An 18,838-nucleotide genomic window follows, 5' to 3' on the forward strand; every position below is an offset into this window, starting at 1 on the left:
TTTTTCATGTTTAAATTCTAACATTTCTTATTTGTTTATTCAAAAATAGAAATAGCATAACATTATTTAATTCAGTTGTAATTTTTCACTGTAAATTATTTAATTTGATTGTTAACAGCCCGGTAGTATCTTATTTTAATTTAATGTGTAGATCAAATGTAAGAATATAATATAAAACCTAAAGCAGAGTCTATATTTAATTAGAGTAGGGGGGAAAATGCCTTTTATAAAATGCCTTTTATCTCACTGGTGAGACTATTGCTTCAGAATAAATTATATTTATATTTAAACACACATGCACAAACACAAAGAACATGCTTAATGTCGATTTTTGTGAAAATTAAAGCTGCAGCTTGTAACCTTTTTTGGTTAAAAATTATCCAAAATAAATTTAAACAAGTACACTACAAACCAGTTTTCAAAACTATCTCGCTTAGCCCCATTCACTATGGTAAGCTTGTAATAATGCGTTAATTACAGTTTTATGGATGATTTCCGCAGGAACTTCCAGCATGTCTTTGTGTCATTATGTCACGTCTGTATACATAAAGAAAGAGTCCGGTTAGTAGGAGTAACGCACGTGAGGAGCATATTCTTCAGTAGATCATTTATAGACTTTTCTCACAGCAGCTGAAGTAATTAAACTTATCATTTGAATGGCGGATGGTAATCCAGAGAGGGCCAAATGCCAATCATCAGTGACAACTGGAGATTAGCCCGTAGTTAATAGCAAAAGATTAGACTGTATGGAAATTAAAATCTACAGGTAATGCTAATAAACACTAAATACTCTTAGTCACGCAATGCTAATGCTGTTAACATTAACAATTTGAGAATAAAGTATTACAATAATAATAATTTGCATGGTTTAATGTTATATGAGCGATCGTTAATCACCGTTGGTAGCACAATTTATTGTAATGTTTTGTTCCCAAAAGTGGCAGACATGTTACTTGTTCAGATGACATTTTCCGGTAAAAATTCTTATTTAGGCTATACACCAAGACATAGAGTCTGTGATTCTGAAGTACAGTATCCACACCGGTGCAGTGACTGACCGCAAAGCTGCACAAACGCCTCAAAACATTAGATTAATCTGTGCTGAGGAGCCGCGCTAACTTGCGTACAGAGGATAACTTAACAAATAACAGCAATTGCAGGTTTCGAACAGAGATGGCAACACAGAGGCAAAATTTACGGACTGCAGCTTTAAAAGACAATTTATTTATTTATTTATTTTAAACGCTGGTGGGGAAAGTGTTAAATACCTTTTTTTAAACTATATTTTAAAATAGCATTGAAAATAGCATTGAAATTCTAAACTAGTCTGCAAGGGTCTGCTCAATAATGGCCCTGTCCCAAATGAAACCCTAAGCCCTCGCGACCTTCCTCTGAGTCCACTCTTTCGTGACGCAAGCTCGTCAAAAGTACGCCTCTGTTAGGGGTGGGCACTTTTGCCAATTGTTCATTTTGAGTACTGTTAAAAAAGTACAAAATGGAGGTTGAACGAAAACGGGAAGATGGAAAACAGTAGATCTAAAGGAGGGATGCAATCGGAAAATTCACAAGCTTGCCAAACTCATGCAACGGACTGAAAATGTGTTTTGCCTTTTATCACAAGGGAAACATTTACCAGGGAACAGTGTTTCTCATTCTTTTTCATGTGCTTTTAATACTATGGATGCCTCAAATATTACAGATGGCTTAAAAATGCAGTAGAAATAGATATGCTTGAAATATGTCCTGTTAAATGTCCAGGCTACTGTATTAAAGATCCAGGGATTGGCTTTTTGAGAAATTTAGTGAAATGGTCTTGATTACCTTTAAGTGTGTTCAGAACGCATGCCTCTGGGATGTTTCAGGCAACATTTATGTCTATTAGCAATGATGGGAAGTTGGGGCTATAGAAAAAAAAACAGGAGGGGATAAAAGTGCACAGCAGGGTAAATGGCAAGCTTTCCCCCCTCCCTTTTCCAGAATTAAAGGGGTTTCAAGCATTCCTGTTACTAAACTTGGTGATAGAGAGTTGAAGGTCATGTGTGAAAAGAGTGTATTATGATTTCCACAAAAATAATAAGCAGCACCACCATTTTTTAACATTGATAATATTAAGAAATGTGTCTTGAGAAGCAACAAAATGTTTCTGAAGGATCATGTGACACTGAAGAGTGAAGCTGAAAATGTAGCTTTGCCATAATAGGAATAAATTACATTTACATTTATATTTACCAAAGGAGAACAAATGAAAGCAGAAATAGTTTAAGGGAGGAGAGTGTGTGATGTTTATCAGGGGTTAACAGTAACACCTCTTCACACTGTTTATTCCTCTCTCGCTCTCTTGCTCTTCATGCTCACATGGTCAGTGAGGCCACATGCCTGTACGCCACCCTTCCTCTGCTCTATTGGAACGACTGAGAGAAGCTCAGAGATCTCTAATCTCCTGCAGTGTTGAAATACCACACAGTCCAGAGAGAGAGAGCGTAATCATTACATACTTTTGAGGAGATAGGGATAGACCTCATTAACCCAACCTGTAACAACCCACCCACTGTCTCCACGCACTTATTCTTGGTTAAACGGAGAAGACTATCTCTGGCCACCATGCAGATCTGTCTCTCTCTTTCTTGAAGAGATTCTGTGTTTAACGCTGGATGATTGATCTTGACAGCTCTTGAGATGATTTATTAAAAGCTGTGGGTGTTTTTAAATGTCTTTTGGGTTGTCATTTATCAAAATCACATTTTAGCATGTAATCCGAGTCATACAGAAAGTTCATGAATTTTGCAGTCCTGTCTCAGTAATGCTTGGGATGTCTAGAACAGTTATGACTTGTATGGTTTTTCTACCATTTTCTCTGTTACCAGTGCTCAGTGCTTCTTTCCTCTCTTATCCTCCATTATTTTTCTCACTTGACTTGTTTTTTGCTCAAATAAGGTTACAGATGTTTTTTTTCCCCCACTCCATTTTCACGTGTATGCATGAGTGACTTCATCTATTGTTTTTCTTGATATCTCTTCCTCTTTTTACTACGATTTATTATTTTGCTGATGTTACAAAAGATACTCTTTGTCTTGAATTAGTTATAAAATAGAGCCTGAAACAGCTTTTATCTTTTTATAATAATTCTCAGTGTCGACCTCAGGAGGTTATAGCTACATATTATGCGAGTTGTTTTAATTTGTATGTTACTTAATTTTTTTGAACTTTTCTAAATTAAAATTGTCTAAATAGTTTAAACACTTTTTTTTTTTATTAAAAAAAATTGCAATCGTTTTCTAGCAATTGACATGTTACGTCTAAATGAAATTAACATAATTCCTAATTAGATGAATTAGTTTACTGTTTATTTATTCTGTTTTGGGGTTTACAGATGTGTATTGCGCACTTACTGCTTTTTATGCTAGGTTAATTTTAAATATGATAGTTCATCTAACACTTGTAATAGTTCTCACCACAGATTAAAAGATATGTGTGCCTATAAATGCTTTAAAACAATAATGGGACACCTTTTGTGGAAAGTGCCATACATCTTTTCACCTTTCTCTTTCATGTGTCCTTGTCTCCTTGTCTTTTTCCTTTTGTGTTATGCACTCTGTTACTCTGAACATGACTTTTGCAGACAGGTTGACAAAAAATGGCTCTGATCGTTTCCTGAGGAAATTACACCCACTTCCTCCCTCTCTCTCTCTCTCTCTCTCTCTCTCTCTCTCTCTCTCTCTCTCTCTCTCTCTCTCTCTCTCTCTCTTGTCTCTTTATGCTTGCCTGCACTGTAGACGCAGCTTTTTGGAAAGCTTTGAAGATCTCAGAGACTTGGCTGATTAAGGCAGCTGATAAAACCTGAACACAAACACGGCTCCATTAGCAGTTATTTTAGGCCTTTGCTATCGCACTGCTTCAGTGCAGAGGCCAAGGCCATTGTCCCAACAGCGGCATACGGTTGTATGGTATGCAAAGACATCCCCCTGTTATCTGCTTTTTTTTTTTTTGTCTGAAAGTTGGTGCACTTTCTCTGCATAGCTCAATGCCGTATACAGTAGCCTAATGCCTGGGATTGATGCTTATTGAGATTAGATCATAAGAAGTCTTTGTTTTATATTGGAAATTGAAAGACAAACACATTAGCAAAGATACTGAGTAGCGAACAAAGTCCTTTTTAAAACCTTTCCTGCAGTAAAGAGCTCATATCTATTATTCTGAAGGCTGAGGATAAGACACACACAATAAATAAACTGAACTATGGATCTTTTGACCACAGAGAACTGAAGTCACTATTGTTCATTCAAAACCATCCTCATTGACAGACCGTATCTGGGTTTAGTTCTTCCACATTGGTCTATCTGTTATTGATTTATTGGCTGATCCTGATGTTGTTGTTCTCCATTCTGTATACTTGTATCAGATGGCCCAATCTGCCTTGCACATGGCAGTTTGTTTGTATGTGCTCCACTTTGTGTGGTATCGTTGACAAAGGTTCCATTCTAGCCTTTCATGAAGTATTGTCTTTGCAGGACCTCGGTTTACCAGTGTTGGTGCAAACTACGTCAGCATGGATTATGAAGACGCCCAAAACGGGGTAAAGCCAACTGAAACTGCTTCTGTTTGTTTGTTTCCGTTCGTTCTTGGTGTTCCTTTTAAGTGCCCTGCATCTGATTGAATTACAGAGATGGCATAATCAGTTTTCACCATAATTACCAGTTTCAGTGGTACCATGGAATCTGGAAAATGACACTTTATGTAGTGTTTTATATAGCACAAATATGAAATTACAATGAATATATTTATTTTTAATATAAAAATTGCAATTGAGTTATTTTTAAATGAATTGTTTAATGCAATTAACCATAATTTCATGTATTTTTGATTAAAAATATTTGAATAAATATTTTTCTTAAAATGCTTTAGTGCAATAAAAATATAAATGTACATATTAGGTTCTAATGTTTTTAGTTTTAATTTTTACATAACTGATTTACTAGGACAGGCCAGGTTCAGAAATATCTACATTGGCACATTTTTTCTTTTTATAAAATTGACTATAAACACAAGACTGTGCATTATTGCAAATTATTATCTGATCTATTACACTTTCTCTTTGACCTTAATGCCATTAACTAGATGGACTATGCATATCTTAAAAGGTATCAAGCCAAGGCACTTGGGTTTATGAAAAAACTAGAAGCCTTTATTTAATCATCGCTTAGGCATTGAAAACAAGCAAAAAAAACCACACTGACGCAGGGTGTCTATATTTGATCATTAGGAATATGCATCTCTGTTTGAATACTATTTAAACCATTTGTACATGAAATGCATATTAACAAAGGGAGAGAGAATTTATTTGTTTTATTAGAACAAATTCACATCAGGTTATGGACAAAGAACACACTAAAATACAAAGGCAAACACTGTCTGACATTACAGCTGCCGAGTCGCAAATGTTTCTGGATGCTTAATAAAATCAGGAATGTGCTGTAGTAGGTGGGGCGGCACAGCTGACTCTTCTCTGAGTGTCTTGTGCAATGACTTACACTCCTCCATATTCTCACCAGCCTGAGGGGGGTCTGACCTTTCAGTGGGGGTTTAGCAGAGTCTGGAAGTAAAATGGTAAAAGCCCTAAACGTAGCAGAAATATTGGACTTTCCCTCCCTTGTGAATCTTACTTCAGGTTACACTGTTACGGCAGTAGGGGGGAACAAATAATGGCTTTATGAGTGAGTCGTTGAATCATTCATTCAATCGGTTTGTTTAAAAACACTGATTCATTCAGGGAAAGTTCATCCAAAAATGTTAAAACGTCAACATTTTTGTTCCAAACCAGCACGACTTCCTTCCGATACAGGTCATTCAGGTTTAGAACGGCAAGAGGGTGAGTAAATGTCAATGACGACAGAATGTTCTTTTTTTTTTTTTGAGGAGCTATCCCTTTTAATGTTTAGTAAACACATGCACATTTTATCTGCGATTAAAGCATTTAGACTGAGAAACCATTTGCTCTATTTGTGCTTGTTGTATCACTGCTTTTTTGTTTGTACTGAAGTAGACACTGTTAGTTTTTTGAATGGGTGCAGTTGACTTGTACTTCTACTTTCCACTGAGTTATTATTGCACAACAACGACAGAGGAAATTTGTTCTTAGCAGCTTTTACAGTAAAGCACTGTTACATTTACAGCCATTGGCCAGATGCAATATTCCTCTGATTCAATTTAGTGTCTTATCAACAGGTAGAAATAAATATAAATACGATCTCCTGCCTTTTGTGAAAGAATGAGCTTTGTTTAGGTGGTGGAGTATGAATATTCACTCTCCTCCATGTTTAAATGTTCTCCTTGGCTCCCTGAGCTCCGGTTCAGAGCATGAATCTTTTAGTTTAGCCTCAAGTCAGAATATTTGTGGCAGTGTTTTCAATTCTTCTCCTTTAATTAGAAATGATCTCAAAATGGCAGTATATTGTTACATGCAGCATTAACATTTGTTAAGGGCTTTGTTTTTAGTCATTTTTATAGTGTAGAGGGAACTTTTAATCTCATCTTTCTCTCTCAACAGCGCGGGCCGTCAGGTGCTCAGAGTTCCAATCCAGCAATGAGTATAATTGGAGCAGAGGACGAAGACTTTGAGAATGATGAGCAACCTGTGAGTAATACATTAACTCAGAACTAGTAGGGAATGGGAATATGGTAACATTATGCTTACTTAATGATTATTTTAGTACACGTAAAGGTATTTGGAATATGCATTACATTGATTAATTGAATTGACAGAAAAGAAATGTATAATGTTAAATATAAATGCTACTTTTTTGACTTTCTGTTTACCAAAGAATAATTTATGATGGTTTTCTTAAGCACACATTAAGCAGCAGAACTGTTTTTAACATTGATAACCATATGAAATGTTTCTCAAGCAACAAATACGCATATTAGAATTATTTCAGAGGATCATGTGAGACCGTAATGATGCTGAAAATTTGTCTTTGCCATCACAGGAATGAATTCCATTTAAGAATATATTAGTTCATTTTAAATTCATTTTTAAAAAAAATTTTTCTTCTCAGATGGTGGATGATCAGTGTAGTCACTTTAACAGTATTGAACTGTTGAAGTCCAGGCCCACCCACCTGCTGGTCTTCGTTCATCATGTCATGTTACAGTTTGACTGTGCTCCTGTGGTGAGAAATTACAGAATATATGGCACTTTATTTTTGTCAGTCCGCATGCATGCACTCACTTTAGTGTGTGAGGCTCTGTGTGTTTCTTACATTAGCTCTGTTCAGCTATGAATGTTGTGCGTGTTTAGGGGGTGGGCTGTCATGTACTGGTATTCAGATAAAGCCCTTTTCATGTGATTTAAAGCATGAGTATTTCTTCCTTTGTTTGGCATGCAGCCAATGTGATCTACCCCAGGTACCGTTTCCCAAACCCAAAATCCTTTATCTCTTTCTTCATTTAACCTCAAAACTGGTCAGATAGGATATATCCCACAGATGATAATGTTCAGATGAAAAATCTAAATTAGTACCTATATTGTTTTCCTTGTGTGTACCTTTAATGTAATATTGAGTTGGACCAGTTATGTTTGCTTTCAAATCCAACAGGTACTATGTTGTGTTCATTAATTTTTAGATAGGTCTATTTGTCCCTGTCATTGCTCCTGATACTCTTCTCACTGCTCTAAAAGAGCCTCTGAAATTGAAATATTCAGTTGCCTCTCTATCCAGTCAATAAAGTCAACGTATAGGTTAACATAGCAGACTATCCCTCTATTTTTGGTGTCTAAATCTGTCAGTTTTGTTTTTTCTTTAACCCCCCCCCCCTCTCTATCTCTCTCTCTTTCTCTTTCTTTCCCCATGTCCTAGCTATGCTACCTTCATGCTGACCTCTTCAAGAACTTCAGTGCCAAAGACACAAAGAAGCACTTTGTGGAATTCTACAACACTTTCCTTGAAAAAGGAGCGGTATGTGAACAAGAAGAGCTCTAGACATTCAGCTGTCAAGTTTGTTTATATCTTTACAAGTTTTCCTCTTTGTTCTGACACAACTTTCAGTCCACCCCTCGTTTTATTGTCAACATTTTTTTTTTGTTAGACCCCCTAAAGGATTGTTGGGGATTTCTTTTTTTTAAAGTTGTACTTTATTTATTAGACAGATGATCTGCTGTCCGTCAGTCCTAGCTTTGAGCTTGTTGTCTTTTCAAGTGTTAGAAATTGTTTTTGTTCAGTGTGTTCTGAAATTAAAGGGTACATAACACACACAGTTACTGCCGTTCTCATGTTAATCTTGAGTACCTATAGAGTAGTATTGCATCCTTCATATCTATTTGGGGACAAGGTTATCTTTCCCTCACAACCAAAAACACACTTCCTTAGTGACATTGTTGATTTCGAGGGCTAAAAACAAAATGACAGCATTGCCGACGGCTTTCCTAACCCGAATGCTCATCCGGGAGAAGTGCCCATACAAGGAATTCCCTTTATGATGTCATACAAGGCCATACTCTCTGAAACTTGTTTGGATCCTGATGAAATTAGAAAAATTCTGAATGGTAGTTGACACAACCAATTAATAAATAAAATTATTTTATTTATCATTTTTTTCTTTAATAAAAAACAGTGTATAAATTTAAGAGTCATTTTTAAAAGGTCAAATGTTCAATTTAACCTTTTAATTATTATAAGGTCATAAAACAGTGTTAATAATAGTTCTTAAGTCATTCACAGCTGTTTAAAATAATTTTTGCCTCTTTAATTTGTATCATCATAGGGCTTTTAATATGTTTTAAACTGACTAAATCTTTGTCTATTTGGGCTGTATTGAGTTTACAGTGATGAGTTATATTTTTTTCAAGTAGATTTTTTTTGCAGTGAAATAAGTAAATGACTGTAGTGCTTTTTAATTTCATCATTGCTAGAAGTGAATTTTTTTATGGTTCTTTGACTATATTTTTTAATACCTCTAATATAGTCAGTAGAGATGGACAGTACATTAGTTCTTTCTTTTTCTGCCCCAATCCATCTCAGTTTAATCTTCATTTCATTGTAGGAATTTTTGAATTTGAGTTTTTGTCCTTTTCCCCCAGTCTGTCTGCATATCCCTTCTGTCCAGTGTAACATCTTTCTTAGTGTGTTCTTTATCCGTATTTTAGACATGTTCTCCTTTTCTGTCTCATCTTAGTGTTTGTCCGACTCCAACTTCCTGCTTTGGGTCATGGGAATGACCTCCCCTGATGTTTTACACTATGCACATTTCTTTGAGTTGACATCAAGGTTGTGGACCTGTGGCTTGAGCTGAAATAGAAAGTAGTCATCTGGTTATTTATATTGTTGTGACCTCTGGTGGTGCTGTGTTGAATTACATTCTACACTGGAGGACAAAAACATCAACTTTTAAATTGTATTATTATTAATGCAACTGATTTTCAGAATGTAATTTATTTCTAATTAATTTTGAATTATCCTTTTATTTTTTTATTTGTATAGGACTCATGATTGAGCTGGCCAATGTAACACATTCTTACTGTTGGATTTGGATTGGAAATAACTCATTCTCTTTTCATTCCTTCTCTCTTCCAGATTCTCAAAGTATCAGTGCCAAGTCACTTAGCATCTGAACTGGGTAAGGCCTTCACCAGTAAAAATGAAAGTTATTCTCTCTTCTTCTCTCACTGCACTTAATGCTGATTGTTTTATCGCTGTAGTTTCATTAAATCCATTTGCCCCTCGGTTCTCCTTCAGATCGCTTGCGTCCAGAAATTTGCAGCGAAGATCAACTGAAACGTTACATTAATGAAGTGCAGTTCACACAGAGTCCAGAGATACTCCGGCAGCTCGAAGACTTTAGGTGAGTCGGTGACCAGTGAGTGAATTTCAAAATGAAGGGAACCTGGAGTACTTTGCATTTGCAATGCACATTATATTTACATATTAGATAAAAGCAAAAAAAATGTCAGGATCTGGTAACAAGTATTTCTCTATCCCAGTATCATACTTGTCTTTCATTTCCTCATTAGGCAGAAGAGGATGATGGGAATGACTCCCAATGAGCGGGAACTAAGTGACGTGGAATCCCATCGCCCCACTGACCGCATCCCAATGGAGATGAAGGAGAAGGCTGTGGCTGAATCCATGCTGGAAAAGATGGTTGATGCCAAGTAAGAGCAGTCAAAAATAATAATCTTATTATCCCATATGTAATGATTAGTCTACGGGGTGTCTATTTTGTTTTTAACCCAGTTTTTACCGAAATTACCTAGGATCATTTGTCCCAGGAACTTTCCCGCCAGACCTGTTGCTGTCTGCATTTCAATCGTGGTCTAAAGTACCTTGGCGATTAGTCTGGTCATGTAGGACTGCATGTGACTTTCCTGTTCCTATGGATTTTGTCCTCCGCATATAAGCTTAATAAAGCCTGAACCTCGTCGTCGGTATTTCCGTCGTATTTCTGTAAATTCCATTGTTGATTCGAATAGCAAACAACTCTTGCTGCACGCACCGCAACAGACTTTTAAAAATGTTGTTTGAAATAAAATGCTGCAGGGGGTAAACCAAGCAAAATGCTGCATTAACTCCAACAATCATCCAGTTCACCGCCCAAGTCCCACTGCCAAAAGTTCCTAAACTACCTTACGGGTCCTCTGGTCTTGTCTGAAACGCAGAGCCAAACGCAGAGTCTGAAACCTTTACTTTTTGCTGCACTCTGTAGTGCCTAGCCTATAATCCAATCCTGATTTCTGACTGTATGCTGTGTGACTTTTGTGTTGCCCAGCTGAGTCAAAGAACATTTTTGCAGTGGGGAAGAGGATCATTTGCCACAAACACTGTGCCACAATCTATCTCTCTCTCTCTCTCTCTCTCTCTCTCTCTCTCTCTCTCTCTCTCTCTCTCTCTCTCTCTCTCAATTTGCTTAGACAGAATACAGCTATTGTCAAATCTCCATTCACAGCGGATCAGAACCCCAGTCTCTGTCAATATTCGCTCACCGGCTGCTAACTAATGCCTATTGAATGTCATACTGCACAGGATCTTCTTGCTGCTAGGCTGTTTGACCCCTCGCAGTGAATTCTACAATAGTCATATCAAAATTCATTCCACTCTCTCGTGTGCTTTATATGCAGTTCAATTAACTCAGAGGACCAGCTGACATATCCATTGAAGTTTTATTCTCAGATCTGAAACTGTTCTTTTGTTGTGGGTTACAGCCTTTCTTCGCTTAAACCGAATGCAGTTTAGTCACCTCTTGAAAATGTAAGGCAAAAGTTAAAGGGATGCTTACCGCTATGATTTTTTTTGCCTTCCATGGCATAGAAAAGTCTATATTTAGCACAATGATTAAGCGTAGTCTATATGATTTGTGCACTATATTCCTAGTCTTCCTAAGTAGGGATGCACAGTACATCAGTACAATATTGGTTATACAATACCAAAAAAAATTTTGTTGTTTGATTGTTTTTGGTATTGGTCAATATTGGATACCTGTTACCTATTTGTTATACTAAATTATAAAGTAAACCTACTGCACTCATCATCCCTTTTTGATCCCTGCCAAATAAAGCACTCAAGTTGCTTTGAGTGACCCCAGACTGACCCCAAACCTTTGAGCAGTAGTGTATATTTAATTCATAGATAAATTTTTGTTATTGTGTCTTGTAGTTAAAATGATGTTACAAACCTCAAGCACAAAAAACTGTTCTGTCTTTATTTTGCGTCAAGCATGTCTGAATATTAAAACTAGAGAGTAAGATGGTGTTTCAGTAACTGCTCAGGTAAGGATTCATCAAAATTATAGCCAACACTTGTGAATCTTTTTGGTTAGCTCATTAAAATAACTTGTCATCTGTCGAGTCGCTCTCTTGAGTGCAGCTAGACAGAAAGATGTGCTTTCCTGACATTATATTGCATATAATTTGGATGTCTATACCATAACATTCGATTCAGACTCCAGTCAACTCTGGTAAAAATGATTTTACTGCTCAATTGTGAATCCTTCAATATGGTAAGAATGCTCTGCCTAGTCACACCCTTTATTTCTGTTAAAAACATACACCATGTTACACCTGATTCTGCATCAAAAAAGAAAGAAAGAAACGATATAGTGGCAAACGGAGAGGAAGTGGTAGAGAGATGATGGAGTCAGAAGTGCCACGCTGGCAGGAAGTCTCTGCTTTCTGGCTCTCTGCCCGACAGAAAAATGGAAAGAGGGATGAGACTGGGGTCAAGTTTGAGGCCGGCAGAGGGAGGAAAACATGGCAAGGGACAAAAGCCAGTTTGCAATGAGACGGAATAGTTCATGTATACGAGATCCACCAGATTAAAGTGCTGCTGTAAAGAGATATAGAGGCTGTATTGAAAAAAATGCATGTAAAACGTCTCACTCATTCAGTGGCATTATTAGAGACATAATGTGTCCTCAGAGACTTCACACAGATTCTTTTTCCGTCCAGTCTCAGTATGGCTATTCAGTCTTCATATTCACTCACACAATCGTCCTCTGTTTGCTCAAACACTGTCTGCTTCCTCCCGCAGTTTTTTTTTGCTCCCTCATTCATTCTCCTCCGTCAGTACAACAGTAATGACCTCACTTACAGATGCTCTCATTGGCTGCACTTTTGATTTGAGAGGCGGATCAAGGTTTTTGATTGGCCAGGCGCTGGGGATTCCTTATCGCACTCCTCCTTCTATATTATCATAGGAAAACACAAGGATCTGATTTCAATGTTCTTGCATGCTTGTTGCATCAGCCAAAAACACAGTTAAATAGTACGTTCCATCGCCGGGACACTTACATTGCTTGTGGACATCGCCTCAGTGCCTTAGGAGAGTGCCGTTGTAGTGCTTGCAGTTTGAGAAGATAGCGTAGCTCAGACTTCTAGAAGTCTAGTTTTTGCAAAATTGTGTCAATCAAAATTTGCTTGGATTGCAATTTTTGATGCACAACCATTTTTTTAGATCTCTTTTTTTATTTTAGTTTTCTTTTAATTCCATTTGCCAGTGACAGAATATGCTCATTAGCTTGAATTGTGCAAACAATACAACAGTTACTGTCATTTTGGGTCAGGAAAAGTGCGAACACTTCAGATTCCACCGTCCTAAAACAGAGTTCAAAACCGGTCGAGAACGAGGAAGAAAAAATGTTACTTAACTTTAAACGGTGAGCCCTTTAGACCAGCATTGAGCTGCGTTTTTTCTTTGATATCCCTCTAATTGTTTCTGTTTCGCTTTTTGCAGCCCCTCAATTGTGGCCGACAAGGACAAAGGGTGAGTTGTCTTTTTCGTCTTTTTTTCCACATAGTAGTCATTTGCATGTTCTTATGTGTTAATTGCTGCATTGACTGGTTTGTAGTTTTGTCACTTTCTAACTATAACTATCATTTAGTCACTTTTATGAAGTTGTAAAAGTATATATATTTATTTTTCTGTAGTTGTAGTCCAATTTTTTACCCATTTTGCCAATTTGCTTTCAGAATATTTTCATGAAAGTATCAGTAAGCAGTATAGTTAGTTTTGTTAGTTTGATTTGATAAAAAAAAATGAAATTAATGTATTTAAAAAAAAAAAAAAACACAGCTGAAGTTAGATGGTGCATAATGTGTAATGAAAGAGGCTGTTTGTAGATATTTTCCTCCTACTGCATTTGTTAATTTTGTCATGCACAGATGTATGACTTCACCCATCTGTGTATGAGACAATGGACATGCACATGTGCACAGTCTCCTCCTCCAGACTTCTGTCCTCCCCTTATCAGCCCTCCTTCCCCTCCCTCTTCTCTTTCACCTCCTTCACTGGGGATTCTGCTGTTCTTTTTCGTGTGAAAGAAATGGCTTGATGCCAATTGAAGGTACCCCCCTCCCCCCAATTTCATAGTTCGCTATGGGGGTTTCATTAACAAGTCACTGATCACATGATTTCATTTGCGCTTTGTTAATATATGGCAACAGTCAGAGGTAAAATACCTCAATCTATATACAGTGGCTTACTGTAATGGTGTGACAATCATTATTTATTTTGTATAGTGAACTCTGAATGCCAAACATTCCCTACCATTTAAAGATTTGGGTTGTTTGATTTTTTAAAAATCATAAAGACAACTAAAGTCTAAAGACATTCATCATTTTCCAATTATATTTAAAATAAATGCTGCTCTTTTGAATGTTCTAATTAATAACGAATCCTGAAAAATGTATTGTGGTTTTCACAAAAATATTAAGCAGCACAACTGTTTTCAACATTGATGATAAGATTGATTTTTTTATTTTATTTTTTAGATCAAATCAGCAGCATATTAGATTGATTTCTGAAGTATCATGTGTCTGTAAAGACTCAGCTTTGCCACAAGAATAAACATCTGAGATGGTTTGAGTTCATTTACAAGAATACAAACATTTTGCGGACTACCCTCAAACATAAAGGACAACACGTTAAGCTGTAAAACGACTTTTTCAAAGGTCAGTACTCTCTATAACCCTTTCTGTTCTTTTCTTTCTTCAGTAACTCCATCTTTGGAGCGGTGGCCTTCTATATGAAGCACCTTGGCGTCAAGACCAGAGCACTTGACAACAAGAAGACTAAGTCGGGATGGCGTCCCTCTGTCCCTTCTGTGTTGAAGGTTTGATGACGTACTCCATTGTTTATTAACATATTATCAATTTCTCTGTTTTTCACTATATGGACTGTATTATCTTGTCTAACAGTGTTGTTTCTGTTTTTGTTGAACAGCCATGGGGAACTAACAAACCCAACAGAAACCCAGGAAGACAAGCTATAACCATACGTAAGTATTCAACAGAATCTCCTCATTCCCCTCCACTCAGAACATCTCGCTACTTACATCACACTCTCATTGACCAAACCTTTATTATTTCACTGCGCACATCGATTTCCATTCTGCCATTTACACTAATTACCCATAACATCTCAGACACCTGCTAAGATAATTCAAATCAATGTACACAAAAACAAGAAGGCACTTCTGTAGTTTATAGAATGAGAAACATTCTGCATTCATTCAAAGATAATAGATTGATTGGAGAATTTAAAGGAACTTGTTTGTGTTGCTATGTTTTCCTCTTGCAGATGAGGGTAAGCAAACTAGATTGGACTTTGAAGGTATTATGGTCTGTTCTCTTTGTGTAGATCCTCTCTTCTTGGATGGTACATTCCCTTGCTAATCAAATCTAATGCATGTTTGCATGTTTCACTTCAAACACATGGGTTTGTCTGTAGATTCCATTTCCTATTATCCATCCTATTAGTAAATCTGATATGGTTTTCTGGTTTAGATGACTTTGTTGTGATGGTAATGCTTGCTTACAAGACTTCATGATTTTACCATTACAATGTACCAAGGGTGACGTGTTCATCAATAGATTATACTTTGCACTGTTTTTGTGTGTGATGTTTGTCCGTGTTTGGTTTCACCTTTACTCTTTTTGGTGTTTTTGACCCTGGAACCCTGGAAACCTGTCTTCCCAATGAATGACTAACACTGTTGGATCAAACTCCAGATTGCCCCCTTCCCCTTCGTCTAGTTGTCATGTTTTCTTATTAGAACCACACAACGATCATGTCCATGTTTAATAATAGTTTATAATCACGCATGATTGATGTGCTGCTTTCATCTCTCTCTCTTTCTGTTCTCTCTTACCTTCTCTTGGTCTAGTAAAGACAATCAAACAAACTGTCCCACCTCATCGACCGTCCATAAGTGATGGCAACACCACTCCAGGGCGGAAAGCTGGTGTGGGTGGGTCAGGTAGCACCCATGGCTCAGAGAGCAGTGAAGAGATTATCATCAGCGTCAGCGTGACTCCTAGCCCCGACTCTCAAAGTGATATGGGTGAGGATCAGAAAATGTCTCGTACATGTTTTAGATTTAAGCACATTGGACATCTGAGAAATCAACTAACATGGTATGTTTGAGTCCTCTGAGAATATGAAGGTATATGAAAACATTTCATACAAATCTATACTGCCATCATATATATTCAGGGATGGAAGGGTATTAAAAGTGTGGCCGATTAAGGTAGGGCAGGCAATTGGGGAGAGACTAGCAGTGCTCGGAGTGCTCTCCAAAGCCACCCCGCCTTTAAAAGACATGAATGACTAAAGCAGATTAAACAAAGCGTCAAGGGTGTTAAATTGCCTAATACATCACAAATTACAGAGCTCTTACTTGTACCATCTGACTGCTGCAGGTCCATTTCGGCGTTGATAGTGTTGACATAGAAAGTCCACAGGGTAGAACCTCACAAGTTTCCATAATGGTTACGACATGCCGTAGCATTGCATTTGGACAAACTTCCACAGAAGATATATGTAAATTTTTTAATATTAGACCACTTCTATTATTTATTGCTATCAGGATGTGAAGAGAGTTTCAACCAGTATAACAAATAATGTTTATAAAACAAATGGACTACCCTACCTTTAATTATTTACATATTCGTAAAAAATGATGATTTAATGAACTTTAAATGTAAATGTGTTATTAAAGGCACTGTATGTAGAATTCAAAAACTCTTGTTATTAGCAACACCGTTGGCGGTTAAGTGAACTGTAGCCAGCAACTTAAAGCTTGTGCTCGCACTCATGCACATGTAACGTACAAGAGACTGAACATGATTCAGTGTATGATATACTCAAGTATGTGTGTGTGTGTGTATATATATATATATATATATATATATATGTGTGTGTGTGTGTGTGTGTGTATATATATATATATATATATATATGTATATATATATATATATATATATATATATATATATATATGTATGTATATATATGTATGTATATATATATATATATATATATATATATATATATATATATATATATATATATATATATATATATATATATATATATATATATATATATATATATATATATATATATATATATATATATATATATATATATACACACATATATATATATATATATATACACACACACGTTTTTTTCATCTTTCTCATTCAAAAGTTGGAGATTTGCTCCTTTGCTCCTATTTCCTCTCAAAAACGAAATAAACACACAGCTAAAATGATAGCGATGTGGATGTTATGTGTGCACCTACTCTGTTTTGGCATCATGTAAATAGATGTGGTTATTAAAATTAGTTATGATAGTTTGATTTTAAAAAATGTTTAAAATCAACTTAAAACGTAAGACTCTCCATCATTTTTCTACGCCCCATAACAATTTGCACAAACTGTAAACATTTAGGGAAAGTTTTCTCTATGAACGCAATGATAAGCATTTTCAAAAACTGGGTACAATGAGATGATATTTTAAAAGTACATTTTACTTTAAGTGTGGAAGCATTAAGAAATTACTAAAACAGACAATGAATAACCCCAAAGTTATTTCCACAGCAATTTTATGGACATATTAAATATCACTGTAGTAACATACATCTGTATTATGTAACATACATTGCTTTAATAAAAAATGTTAATTAACTTGAACATTGAGTGATATTTCAAAGTGATTTTTGTCATTTTAACAGGTAACAAATATTGTTACCTGCTTTAGAAACATTTCACAACACATAATATAATGGTGTTTTTGCCTGTAGTGAGTGACTTGCCTTAACCTCAGTTTCCTTTGTTACATGTTTCATTGGCTGGTATCGTTGTGTGTGCTTTATATATATTTAGCTTTTAATTGAATATACTTTTTTTTTAATTTCCAGCTCATTTTAGCGCTTCAACTTACCGTAGTTAAATGCAAATGCACCATTCACATTTCTTTGAAGTTGATGCCACAAAAAAAGTAATATCATATAGTACCAAACATGATGCATTGAGAAACCAATATGGACGTTAATACTATTGAATCCCTAGTGTTTCATGTGCAGAAATGATCTTTTTCCTTCTATAGGTGTCAATAACAGTCGGCCAGACCCCAAACCAATCTCAGAGGGGGGTGATGCATCTCCAATCAGCACTGGTGGGGGTCTCACTATCTGTGAGCCTCTCTCCATTGACATCCCTCCAGATGACAGTCAGGATGGTGGCAGGTAAGAAAGCTGGAAAAGAAATTAGGAGAGTATATAAAGACAACGCATAAAAAATGCAATGATGCAACTCCTACTCCTAAAAGTGCCTACTTTTATAACTTTGCAGAATTAGTTAATCTTACTTTTAATTTATAATTAAGGTAGAATGGTAGAACTCCCTGTCTGCTTTGTCCTGGGGAGCGTGCTGTGTCCCTCCTGTGCTGCTGCTCCTGCTGCCGCCCGCAATATACGCTACCCTCCTTGTGGACAACAAAGACCAAGACGATCCCTTACTGTGCATACCGCCTCCCTCCCTTTCTCCTATCCTAACACCCTTTTTCCCACTACTCATTTTTTTCCTCTGCATTTCGCTGCCTCATTTTTTTGTTTCTTGTCTGTTTATTCCTCATCCCACACAATGTACTGCTATGTGAGTCCTTTTTGTAAGCTTTCAGTTTTTGTAAGCTCGTCCCGCAGTCTTCCTTCGCAGCCGTCCAGCGCTGTGTCCTGCAATGTCGCGCAAAGGCACAAAGCTATCAAAATAAGCAGATTTTAATATTTGGGCAAATATTACAACCACCCAACTATTTGGAGAGTTATTTTTTTGGTTCTGTAGTTAGTAGGTTGGATTTTAGTAGGAAACATTTTGCTGGATTAACCTGTTTAGCAGAAACATTTTGCTGGATTAACCTGTTGTTATGCGGTATGGTACAATGGTGATAGTTACTTGAGGGAATTGAACCAGCAACCTTCAGGCCACCATATTTTAAACTTAACATAATGTAGCTGCTTTACTTATAGTATATGGCCTAAAACTAGCGTAACTGGATTAGCTGTGCATTTT

At 36.5% G+C, this 18,838-nt stretch overlaps 1 protein-coding gene across 7 annotated transcripts in view; it reads left to right on the forward strand.

Annotated features, from left to right (window-relative positions):
* arhgef1 (Rho guanine nucleotide exchange factor (GEF) 1) overlaps positions 1 to 18,838 on the forward strand; it is a 47,095-nt gene that overhangs the window by 12,740 nt on the left and 15,517 nt on the right. For 3 of the 7 annotated variants that reach the window (XM_067448624.1, XM_067448626.1, XM_067448629.1), the window contains exons 2-14: positions 4,509 to 4,573; positions 6,545 to 6,631; positions 7,053 to 7,166; positions 7,854 to 7,952; positions 9,567 to 9,609; positions 9,729 to 9,834; positions 10,004 to 10,144; positions 13,218 to 13,247; positions 14,478 to 14,595; positions 14,706 to 14,760; positions 15,063 to 15,095; positions 15,649 to 15,825; positions 17,877 to 18,015. In XM_067448624.1, the coding sequence (XP_067304725.1) occupies positions 4,547 to 4,573; positions 6,545 to 6,631; positions 7,053 to 7,166; positions 7,854 to 7,952; positions 9,567 to 9,609; positions 9,729 to 9,834; positions 10,004 to 10,144; positions 13,218 to 13,247; positions 14,478 to 14,595; positions 14,706 to 14,760; positions 15,063 to 15,095; positions 15,649 to 15,825; positions 17,877 to 18,015 (1,169 nt within the window). In that variant the 5' untranslated portion in view covers positions 4,509 to 4,546. Of the gene's footprint in view, positions 1 to 4,508; positions 4,574 to 6,544; positions 6,632 to 7,052; positions 7,167 to 7,382; positions 7,402 to 7,853; positions 7,953 to 9,566; positions 9,610 to 9,728; positions 9,835 to 10,003; positions 10,145 to 12,768; positions 13,141 to 13,217; positions 13,248 to 14,477; positions 14,596 to 14,705; positions 14,761 to 15,062; positions 15,096 to 15,648; positions 15,826 to 17,876; positions 18,016 to 18,838 lie in introns of those variants that run through there. The other 4 variants (XM_067448630.1, XM_067448627.1, XM_067448628.1 and 1 more) reach the window with 4 other exon arrangements.

Source organism: Pseudorasbora parva, chromosome 7, assembly GCF_024679245.1.
Source record: "Pseudorasbora parva isolate DD20220531a chromosome 7, ASM2467924v1, whole genome shotgun sequence".
NCBI lineage: Eukaryota > Metazoa > Chordata > Actinopteri > Cypriniformes > Gobionidae > Pseudorasbora > Pseudorasbora parva.